The 11554-nt window shown below is 42.6% G+C and overlaps 1 protein-coding gene across 14 annotated transcripts in view; it reads left to right on the forward strand.

Moving 5' to 3' along the window:
* LRRC36 (leucine rich repeat containing 36) overlaps nt 1-11554 on the forward strand; it is a 75301-nt gene that overhangs the window by 54351 nt on the left and 9396 nt on the right. For 6 of the 14 annotated variants that reach the window (XM_032324317.1, XM_032324321.1, XM_032324322.1 and 3 more), the window contains 5 exons: nt 1395-1560; nt 2521-2666; nt 3460-3583; nt 4284-4398; nt 6842-7199. In XM_032324317.1, coding sequence (XP_032180208.1) covers nt 1395-1560; nt 2521-2666; nt 3460-3583; nt 4284-4398; nt 6842-7067 — 777 coding nt within the window. In that variant the 3' untranslated portion in view covers nt 7068-7199. Of the gene's footprint in view, nt 1-1394; nt 1561-2520; nt 2667-3459; nt 3584-4283; nt 4399-6841; nt 7202-7258; nt 7402-8849; nt 11471-11554 lie in introns of those variants that run through there. The other 8 variants (XM_032324313.1, XM_032324312.1, XM_032324316.1 and 5 more) reach the window with 3 other exon arrangements.

The following is an 11554-nucleotide window of genomic DNA, read 5'->3' on the forward strand; positions in this document are numbered from 1 at the left end:
GAGAGCCTGATGCGGGGCTCTATCCCAGGACCCTAGGATCATGACCTGAGCCAAAGGCAGAGGCTTTAACCTTCTGAGCCACCCAGGCGCCCCAAAATCTTAAATTTTAAAATTATTCACAGTTTTTTTTAATTCATTTACTGGGCAGATCTACCTATACATATTTCTATATAAGATTCTTACTGAATAAAAAGTGTCTTTAGTAGTAGGCCCAACACTAACATTTAACATATAACATTTAAAATATTACAGGGGCATCCGGGTGGCTCAGTTAACCATCTGCCTTTGGCTCAGGTTATGATCCGAGGGTCCTGGAATCCCTGTGTCTAGCTCCCTGCTCAGTGGGGAGTTTGCTTTTTCCTCTTCCTCTTCCTTTCCCCTGTGGCCATGTTCTCTCTCTTTCTCTCTCTCTCTAAAATCAATAAAATCTTTCAAATGTTATAGAACATTTATGTTTACTATATGTTAACATACTAAATATAAACTTATGAGTTACAATTTTTAAAATACTCCCCAGGGGTGCCTAGGTGGCAATGTTGGTTAAGCATCTGACTTGATTTCATCTCAGGTCATGATCTCGGTGTCATTGGGATTGAGCCTTATATCGGGATGCATGCTGAGCATGGAGTATGTTTGAGATTCTCTCTCCCTCTACCCTTCCCCTCATGCTCTCTCTTTCTAAAATAAATCAATGTCTTAAAATACAATAACCCGCATTTTTGGCAGGTCTCGTTGGCTCAGTCAGTAGAGCGTGTGACTACTGATATCAGGGTCATGAGTTCGAACATCATATTGGATATAGAGATTACTTAAGTAAACTAAAAATTTTTTTTAAATGCTCCCCATTTTGTGATCTGTAAATTTTTTTTTTAAGATCTTATTTATTTATTTGACAGAGAGAGATCACAAGTAGGCAGAACAGAAGGCAGGTAGAAAGAGAGGAGGAAGCAGGCTCCCTGCTGAGCAGAGAGCCCGATATGGGGCTTGATCCCAGGACCCCGAGATCATGACCTGAGCTGAAGGCAGAGGCTTAACGCACTGAGCCACCCAGGCACCCCTGTAAAATGTTTTTAAAATGTTCTGCAAGTTTAATCTTTTTATACTACATAACTTAATATACTGAGCCATAGTTCTAGGTGTCAAAACTTAATGTTTTCTTCTAAAAATCTCTACTGATTATGATAGAGTGTACTGTTATCTTTGAAATTATCCTTGAATATACTACTATATTTGCTTGGACATAAATAACATTCTTTTTAAATCCAAACTGAGAGATGAAACCACCTTTTTTTTTTTTTAATGTTAACACCTTAAATGTCCAGAATCTTACTTCCCATATTGTGTAAGAATGACAAATGGTTGGTGGTGTTTTTTTTTTTTTTTTCTTTCTTGAGCCTCTCTCTAGTGACCTGGGCAGTTTGCATGGTTTGCCAGGAAACCACAGTCCGCCGATCTCTGCCAGAACCTCTCATGTGGCCACTGTCCTCAGACAGCTCTTGGAGCTTGTGGATAAGCACTGGAATGGCTCTGGCTCTCTCCTTCTTAACAAGAAGTTTCTCAGTAAGTGAATGCATTCTCAGCTCCTGAAGAAGGGTCAGAACCTTGCTTCTGCTCTGTGTTCCTATAAAAGCCATTCAGCCCCCTTAACTTGCAAGGAAAAAATTGTTTGCATGATCATCAAAATTTGTCAGTGGCACAGTAATTGACAAATCTGCATTTTTCTCATAGTCGTCTTCCCTGTTTATCAATATTCTTCCCTCATGTACCAATTGTTTTATACCTTTTGTGACATTTTTTTTGCTAGTTTTTGGGTAATATGTATAGTGATGACATACATAAAACAGAGCACTGTGGTGTTAATGATTATGAAAGGATTTTATGATCCTTGGGACAGTGCCAATAATAAATACAATAAAAATTGGGCTTGATCATCAGAATTCTAAAATGCCTGTTAAAATGTTATGATTTGAAAAACATGAATGAATAAATGACTTGGACTCTTCTTAGGGCTTCTTTTTTAGGAAGTTGGAGGAAAAATAGTACTGCAAATGTTGCCCCCACGTGTTTGTTTATTGTTAAATGGAAAGAGTTCAAGGAGATTTTGGTGGTGGTAAACGTTTGGGAAGAACTAGAAACTTTAAAGTTGCTTGGGCTTAATTTTTTTTTAATTTCTAAAGAGACACATAAGAGAAAAAATCTTAGTATAGTTACTTTCCTTCCCACATTGACTCTCTGCTCTCATTTTTTAGGAAATTATCCTCAGGAGCCACTCATCAGTGACTAGAGAATAATAGCACAGGGCTATTGAGGGTGTACTCATGAAGGTCTACTGTTGTTTCTCCATAGAAGGCCTGGGATGGAATTTCTTATCCATTATGACACACCTCTTATACTTAGCAAATTCTTGTAAAAAGGAAATAGTAGATTATATTTGTCCTACCGAGCTGGTAGTTGTTGACTAGGAATATTGTGCTTTAGCTTTTAAGATTGGCCCGTGTGCCCAACCTGAATTTTTGGCAGGTCCTGCCCGAGATTTACTTCTGACTTTGGTAGTCCCTGCTCCTTCCCAGCAGTGGTGTCACTCACATCCTGAAGATACATCAAAAACCTTCCGCAGGAGAGAGATGGAACTGAAGGAAGCTGGGCATGTGGTCCCTAATGACATGGTATGTTTCTCTCTCGTCTTCCTTTCCTACTCTTTCTTTACCAGAAAAGGACAGAGCAGCAAAACTAGACAGTTTTGTGCCATAAACATCATCATCACCATGAACCTAGGTATTCGGGAACCAAAATCGAGAGAAGTCAGTCAAGGCAAATCAGGAACACAAAACTTGCCAGCATAGGAACAACTTGGAGGTTCTGCAAGGATGACTCCCTAACCTTAGCCCTATTCCAAAAATTCTAAAGACTTGGAGAAAGGAAAAAAAAAAATGACTTTAGAATGAAAATACTTAGGTTCGCATTTTGGAAGTTTATGGTTTAATTCCAATGAGGGAAGGCTAGTGTGTCTGGGATTGTGTCTTTCCTCCCTTCTGATGGAACAGAGAGCCCTGAAACAGGAGCCATCCCTAGAGGATCAGGCTGCTGACTTTGGGAAAGGAAGAAGGGACCCATATCTGTAGGCTTTTCCCCTCTTTTCTTAGCATAAGAGGATTTTCACACACCAACTTAAGTTTCTAGAACTTTAGAGAGGTGATTCAGAATTGCTGGCCACTGTCAGAGAAGCACTTGTCCTGCAAGAGTAGTGAATAACTCACAGGAAAGACTGCATCTCCTTGTGCTGTTTGTTTGCTGCACTTGAGCTATTTTTACCAAAATTAAAATTCTAATGAGAAAGTCAGAGAGATGCTGAGCTCCCTTTAGTTTATCACTAAAAGAGGAAAATGTTTTTCAGTTTTCTAAAAGCCCTCCACAGATTTTCAGATTCTTAATGTATTTGTATTGTTTTCTCATCTAAAGGAAAGTTTGAAGCAAAAACTGGTCAGAGTGCTAGAAGAAAACCTCGTTTTGTCAGAAAAAATCAAGCAGTTGGAGGAAGGTGCTGCTACCTTGATTGTGAGTGGGCACCAGTCACACACTTATGGTGAGTTCAGGAAAGCAACATGTGGTGTGTCCCAAGACAACTGTTTGTTTATAGATGACCCATTTAATAAGCTTCATCAACTGAGGCTTCACCTCGGACCTACTGAATTAGAATCTGTTTTTAACAAAACCCCCAGGTGATTTATAAGCATACTAAAGTTTAAGAAGTACTGTTCTATGAGACTGACTTCCTTAGGACCAGAGTTCCCGTGCTTCATTATTGCAGGCAACGGTAACATTTTGGGGGAACTAGGTATGAGTTCCTTGACTACAAATTCAGTTTGTGCATACTCATTGAGTTATTACCATGTGCCTAACACAGTTCCAGATGTTTTCACAGATTCCGTAAGCACTGAAGGACCTACATTCACAAACTAAAATGGAGACTATAGAGAGGCCTAACATGTGTTGACTCTGCTAAACGAGGATTGAATCCTCATGACCATGGTGGGGCTGGATTATTAACCCTAGTGAAATTCTGAAAAATAAACTAATGTGCAGTATTAAATGATTGAATTTTAATTCTGATATCTCTGTTCCTAAGCCCCATTATCTGCTGTCTCTGAGGGAATGGTGAATGGAGTGCAGAGATGGAGGCAGTGGGGCCCTCAATTCTTTAGATGGCCACCCAACTACTTAAGCTCTGCTCAAAGATAGTGGCTTGGAATCCTGTTCACGCCTGGCTATTGTACCCTTTGTAGATGATCTTCTGCGCAAAAACCAACAGCTGAACATGCAGGTGGCTTGCCTGAACCAGGAGCTTGCCCAGCTGAAAAAGCTGGAGGAGACAGTGGCCCTTCTCCATGAAAGTCAGAGGTAGGAGAGGGCCTATCTAGCTAGCTTCTGGAGGCAGATACTTACTTTCCTTTATCAGCTTTGTCTTATTTGTTAATGTCTAGATCCTTTTCTTTTTTTTTTTTTTTTTTTTTTTTTTAAAGATTTTATTTTTTATTTGAGAGAGAGACAGTGAGAGAGAACATGAGCAAGGAGAAAGTCAGAGGAGAAGCAGACTCCCTGCGGAGCTGGGAGCCCGATGCGGGACTCGGTCCCGGGACTCCGGGATCATGACCTGAGCCGAAGGCAGCGGCTTAACCCACTGAGCCACCCAGGCGCCCCTAGATCCTTTTCAAAGTAACTCCATTCTGCGTGTAAACCTCATGTATGTAGGTGTATCTGTGTGTAAACCTTCTGTGTTCCAGGACACATGAGGGACTAAATGTCTTTGCTGGCATCAGTGGGTTGCAGCACCTTAAAAATAAGTAGTTTCTTGCTAGATTCAACAGGATCCTTGTTTAAGTCAGCTAGCTTTCCTTGGTCACTGCATGCCCCTAAAATCAGCCATCTGGCTCTTCTGGGAAATGCCTGCCTCCCAATGATCTCAGGAGAAACATCAGGCACTTAGGGAGAGTGATGAAAGTCCAATGTATTTGTTCTCTTCAGAGGAGCTCGACAACATCAGCCTCTTCAAAAAATGGTACCCTCAGAATGCCAGCCAGACAAATCAGAAGCTTCAAGACTATTAGTACATTTACAGAAGCTCTTGACATTTTGATTTGCAAAACACCTTTGCTATGACTTTCATTGAAGTTTAAACATAAGAACCCCATCCCCATACTTGCATCCTCACACTTTACTTCATGAATACCTTGCAAATTAGGATAGCTTCATATTCAGAGAATTAGACCCAGACCCATTCTAGATGGCTTTTTTTTTTAACTATTCATTATAATTATTTCAAACACAAAAGTAGAGGAAGCAGCATAAAATCATCCTTCTCAAACGGGGTATCAGACTCACCTGAAAAATTTAGTGAAATATAGATTGCTGGGTCCCCAGCCTGAGTTTCTGACTCAGCAGTTCTGATGGGTACAGAGAATTTACATTTCTAACAGGCTTCCAGGTGATGCTGTTGCTGATTTGGGGACCACATTTTGAAAACATTAGGGTATATCTCTTTAAGTGATGTATAATCAAATTGCTATATATATATATATATATATTTAAAGATTTTATTTATTTATTTGACAGACAGAGATCACAAGTAGGCAGAGAGGCAGGCAGAGAGAGAGGAGGAAGCAGCCTCCTTGCTGAGCAGAGAGCCCGATGCTCAATCCCAGGACCCTGGGATAATGACCTGAGTGGAAGGCAGAGGCTTTAACCCACTAAGCCACCCAGGCTCCCCTCAAATTGCTATATTTTAAAATAACTTGAAATAATTCTTGTGTGTGTTGTTAAACCATCAATTCAATATACAGCCTCAATTTGTTTCATTTTGCTTTTGATTCATAAGAAATTTAGTTGTTTTTATTTACTCTTGTTTTGTAATTATGTAAAACATTTATTTACATGGTCCCAAAGTCAAATCTACAAAATGTTATCTTATTCAGACAAATATAAAAAGCATAATGTTGTTTTAACGTTTTTTCTTAGAAATCACTTCACAGCAGTATATAGAGTTAATTTTGCTTCCTTTTTATAACTGCATAGGACTCCAACTGTGATTAGTCTTCTATTTTTTTTTCTATTTTTTTAAAAGATTATTTATTTATGTGACAGAGAGAGAGAGGTCACAGGTAGGCAGAGAGGCAGACAGAGAGAGAGGGGGAAGCAGGCTCCCCACCGAGCGGAGAGCCTGATGAGGGGCTCCATCCCAGGACCCTGAGACCATGACCTGAGCTGAAGGCAGAGGCTTAAACCACTGAGCCACCCAGGTGCCCCGATTAGTCTTCTATTGATGGACATTTAGGTGGAAAGTATTTTTGCTGTTACAAATAGTATTACAATGAACAACATTGTGCATGCTTTTTTTTTCTGTTAGCCTCTGATAGCTTTTAATATTACATGGTAATACGGAGTCCAAGAATACAGTCATGACTAGCACCATTAGTTAATTAGGATCAATTAGATGAAGTAGAAGTTAAGATTTGGGGGTAGAAATTGGAAGCCTGGTCAGGTGCCAGTCTTCCAGTACTTCCACTTACCTCATCATGAAAGAGCTTTGGAAAGAATAGAACAATCACTATATAAAATGTGAACTTATGTTATTGCTACAGTCAGTCTGGAACATAATCAAACAGAACTGTAATGAAGAAAGAAACTGTCAGCCTGCTTTTAAAATAACCCACTCATAAATCGGTCAGTTCTTTCTATTTAAAGATGTTACTTCATTTTACATTTGTCTTTAGTAAACATTTCAGGTCTGAATAGCATCTGCTTTGCTTTTATGATTTCATGACTGTCTTTTTCGCCTGTGCCTCAGATCCCTGGTGGTAACTAATGAGTATCTGCTGCAGCAGCTGAATAAAGAGCAAAAAGGTTATTCTGGGAAAGCACTCCTGCCTCCTGAGAAGAGTCATCATTTGGGGAGATCGTCACCCTTTGGGAAAAGCACGCTGTCTTCCTCCTCACCAGTGGCACATGACACGGGTCAGTATCTAATACAGAGTGTCTCAGACTCTGTTCCAGAGCCTAGTTTATGGAGCTAGTGCTGAGCACCTTCTCTGCAGCTTCCCCCTCAGCCCCAGGGGGGCTCTCGGTGTCATTGCCACTAGTATGGTGGTATTTACCCACAAGATTAAGAAAAAATCTTATTCTGATTACATTGTATTGGTCCTTTTTATTTCCTTTTTTTTTTTTAATCTCCTCCCATTGGGTCATTCTTTCTCCCTGCCCACAGAAATAGTTGGCACTTAATCCTACGCATCATATCACATAGAAACATTTGGCTGAAAATGTTGAAAGGAAAAAAACATCAGACATTTTTTTGAGTGTCACTTGAAACTATGTAGTCGAAGGTTAAAAAAGAACATCAACAGCCAGGTATGTTTTGTGTTAGAACAAATTTCGGAGATTCTATATTGATTGGTCCATCAAACACGTCTTGAGTTTCCTCCTATGATAGTGAAAAGGTGACACTGTCTGGGGTCAGCTCAGGAGCAACCAACAGTTTAGTTGAGAAAAGCAAAACTCATGTGATGGTATTTGGTATTGGTATCAAACAGGTCTAAATACAAGCCCAAAGGTGCCCTGAAGAGAGAAACAGAGAGGGAGAGAGAGAGGCAGAGGAAGGAATTCCCACTCTGGGGAGTTGGAGAAGGCATCAGTGAGGACCTGTCATATGAGTGGAAGTTTGCAGAATTATAGTGGTAACAGATAGAAGGGGCATGCGGAGTCTCCCAGGCCAAGAATGCACAGAAGAGTCTGAAGCCCCTAGAGGGATTGCAGGGCGGGAAAGATGTGGGTCATGATGTGGGTCATGATCCTGGGAGAATATATATTCTCCTGGGAGAAAGAATATATATATATATATACACACATTTATATGTCTATATATAGGACCTGTCCTAGCCTGGGAGATATGGTGTCAGGAAATGTCTGCTAAAGAAATGATCTTTCTTTTTCTTTTTCTTTTTTTAAATTTTATTGTAGTTATGTTAAGGAATCTCTATGCCCAATGTGGAGCTCAAACTTTTGACCCCAAGATCAATAGTCACATGCTCCTCCCACTAAGCCAGCCAGGCGCCCCTAAAGAAAGGATCTTTTTTTTAAAGATTTTATTTATTTATTTGACAGAGAAAGATAAGTAGGCAGAGAGGCAGGCAGAGAGAGAGGAGGAAGCAGGCTCCCTGCCGGGCAGAGAGCCTGATGGGAGCTCAATCTCAGGACCCTGGGATCATGTCCTGAGCTGAAGGCAGAGGCTTTAACCCACTGAGCCACCCAGGTGCCCCAAGAAAGGATCTTTTAACTGAGACCTGAAGAATGAATAAGAAGTCACCGAGCAAAGCATAGGGCCAAGGACAGAGGCAATGGGAAGGAACATGGTCCGTTCAGGGAACTGAGGTGCTGAGATGAGTAGGAACTAGGTCGCACTGGTCCTTGAAGATTTTAGATGGGAAGACAAAGGAGTGACATTTGTGTTTGAGAAGCTTTCTATGTAAGAGGAGTGGGTTGAGGGCCATGTGGAGTAGGGGAAACCAAAGAGGAGGCAGAGATGTGAGCGAAGACTGGTGTGGTCCAGACCAGAGATGAAGCTTCCAGATGTTAGTTTTGGGTTCACTTTACACAAGTACCCTGTATTTCAGCCCCGAGGCATAATTTTTCCAAATCCTGATTGGTTGGGCATTTAAAAATCGATGGGAAAGATAATGAAAGTGGCTCTAAGTATGTTTCTGCTTCACGGTAGTCCAGGCAGCTAATGTTGCCAGGGAGCATGTAGAAGGCAAAGGACTGTCAACCTAACTCTGTGTTGTGCTTCTCTTCATCTCCAGGGTCGTGTCAGAGAGAGAGACAGACAGGTGGAAAGATTACACACTTATTTGCTCCCCTGACCCAGGTACTCTGCAGGGAAGGAGAGCTATAGCCAAAATAATGAGACATGAAGATCACAACCAAGATCGCACACCTCTAAGTTATAAATAAAATCCAAAGACCTCTGAATTTTACATGGGTTCTCAAAAGAAGCATGTACAAAGGAGCCATAAGTTTCTTTGAGGAGCATGGCCCTGCAGGAACTCAAGTGAGCTTGTACTCTGTGGAAGTAGTGAGAATAGCCCCCTTCCTGACTTTCCTAGGCCTGCCCTGGCCCCATTAAAAGGACCCCAAAAAGTATAAACCTTGCCCAGGTAGAGTAGGCTCAGCCAGTAGCCTTATAGCCCTGAGTTGGCTCAGTACACAGGCCAACTTACTGGGTAGACCATTGAGGGAAAAATAATGAACTTCTCAACCCCAGCTCTCCCTTCCTTACCCTATGGACATCTAATAATGCTAGACCCAAAACACATTTAGGCTCCCTCTAAGGAGGAGCCGACTGAGTCAATTACCTTTCACCCTATTTTCTATTGGCACTGAAAGTGACTGGTCCTGCCCCAGGCCAGGCACCTCTCTAGGGTTGCTGGCCATGTCTGGGGGAGTCAACTGTGTTTCCTAATTTCCCTTGGTCCAGAGGGCAGAGACAGGGATGGGGGTGTCAAAGAGAGGGCCAAAGAGTTGTTGCCCTGTGGGGCTAAGTGGGCTCAACATGGAGTAGGGAAGGTTCCTGAAGCAAGTAGAAAGTCAGTGGAGAGGGATTTCTCACCATAGGCCTGGCACTGTTGGGAGGAAAAGGGAAACTGGATGGAAACTGGGATGGAAACTGGATTCTCAGGCAAGTTCTACGTCCAAAAGGAGGAGCAGGGCCAATCTGACAAGTGTAGTCTTCTTGCCAGCCATACATAGAGTTTTAATGGTTCTGTCCCACAGAACCTAACCTCTCTTCCTTGCCTGCCTGGCTGTGCTAGCCAGGGTACCCATGAGGAGACTGTGGAGGATGGAACAGTGAGAGCTGAAGGGCTGAAGTGGCATTATTTGGGTGGTCGATGCCACATACCAGATTCTGCTAGATCCATCAGTCCTTAAGGAGTTTACTGGCTCCAGGAGGGCCTTTATTTCTCTCAGGTTCCATAACTACTTTTCAAGAAGAGGTGCTTTACTCCTATAAGGTAGAGTTTTGTGGCTCAGCCTTTTCTCTCTCTGGACTCCTCTAAGCCATGTTGCTCATCAGAGGAGGAGCTGAGCTGCTGCTCTCCTATACATTGGATGGTACTCACCTGCTTAATAGCCTGGACCAATTTACAATACAGTTAAATTTTCACTATGGGAATTATTTTAGTAAATGCAAGCCAGAAGGATTTGGGTTTCAGTCTTATTTTGCTCACTTAAGTTTGCAATTCAACAAATTCCATAAGGCTGAAGAAATCATTCCTCTCACTGTCTGATGGTGGGAGAGATAAAGCTCTCTGAAACTCCTCTCTGGGCAGTATGAGGTCAGCTGAGTCAGGAGGAGCCCATAGCTGCCAGCTGTTAGACAAGGCTCTGCTGTGGCCAGGTGCTGACCTCCCCACTGAAATTCCCGTCTCATTTCCCTAGTGTCCCTGCCCATACTATTCTTCTCCAGCCCCACTCCAAATAGAGTTGGACTCAGGGACTCTAGGCCTACCTGGGGAAGGAACATCCCAGAACAGTCTATGGGATGAGGGAATAAAGAGCTATAAGCTTTGCTGCCTTATCAATGTCAGAAAAAAAAAAAAAAAAGGCATTTGTGGGTGTGTATCTGTTAAGCCTTTTCTAACATCCTTGGGAGTTGCCCTCTCCTGGGCAGGCCCTAAGTTCCATCTAGTCTGCTTGTCAGCGGGGAGGAGAGTTGGCCCCAAAGCCTTGGGCTTGGAAATAGCTATGGCCTAATACCCAGAGCCTCAGAGAAGAAAACAGGTTGATCTCAGGCACCAGAGATTTCCCCTCTCCTCTCCCAACCTGGGATGTTGAACAAATGCGAGGGAATCAGTAAGCAGCCCCTTCACTGTTGGACATCCTGCTCACCTGCCAAAGGCTGGAGTTGGGTGCCAGGCTCTATCACTGGCCATCCAGCACCATTTTTGGAAATCAGTGTTAGGGCTTGCTGTTAGAAAAAGCCTGGCCTGGGGCAAGAGACATGGTTCTGGGCTCTGTTCTGCAGAGGCCCCCTCACTCTCTGGGCCTCAGCTCTAAAATTAGGGAGTTGGACTATCTACTTTCTAACATGCCTACTGGTCTTGCATTCTCTGACCTTCTGAGTTAGACCCCAAAATGACTAACCTTGGTGGCCCCATTGAGGCAGGGACCTGTCAGCAGACATACACCTGAGGCCTGGCACTGGGCCCTCCCTAATACCTGGCCCAGGCCTAGTCTGCTGTCTCATTCCTCTTTCCTGGAGAGACCAAAACTGAACCCTAATAGGACAGCAAGCTGTGATCTTAAGATTATGGGTAAAGACAGAGGTGAGATGCCTTAGAATTTCCTAAGGAGCATCCTCAGGCAGTCTGGCTCTGTGCTAATGGAAGGGGCCTGATGTATGTCTTTTTCTGGGGCAGAGTGTGACATGCAAGTGAGTGGCAACAGAGGTCATGAAGGTGTGAATGTCATTAACTCTATTATTATAAACCTGACCAGGCCATATTGG

The sequence above is a fragment of the Mustela erminea genome, chromosome 19 (assembly GCF_009829155.1).
Source record: "Mustela erminea isolate mMusErm1 chromosome 19, mMusErm1.Pri, whole genome shotgun sequence".
Lineage (NCBI taxonomy): Eukaryota > Metazoa > Chordata > Mammalia > Carnivora > Mustelidae > Mustela > Mustela erminea.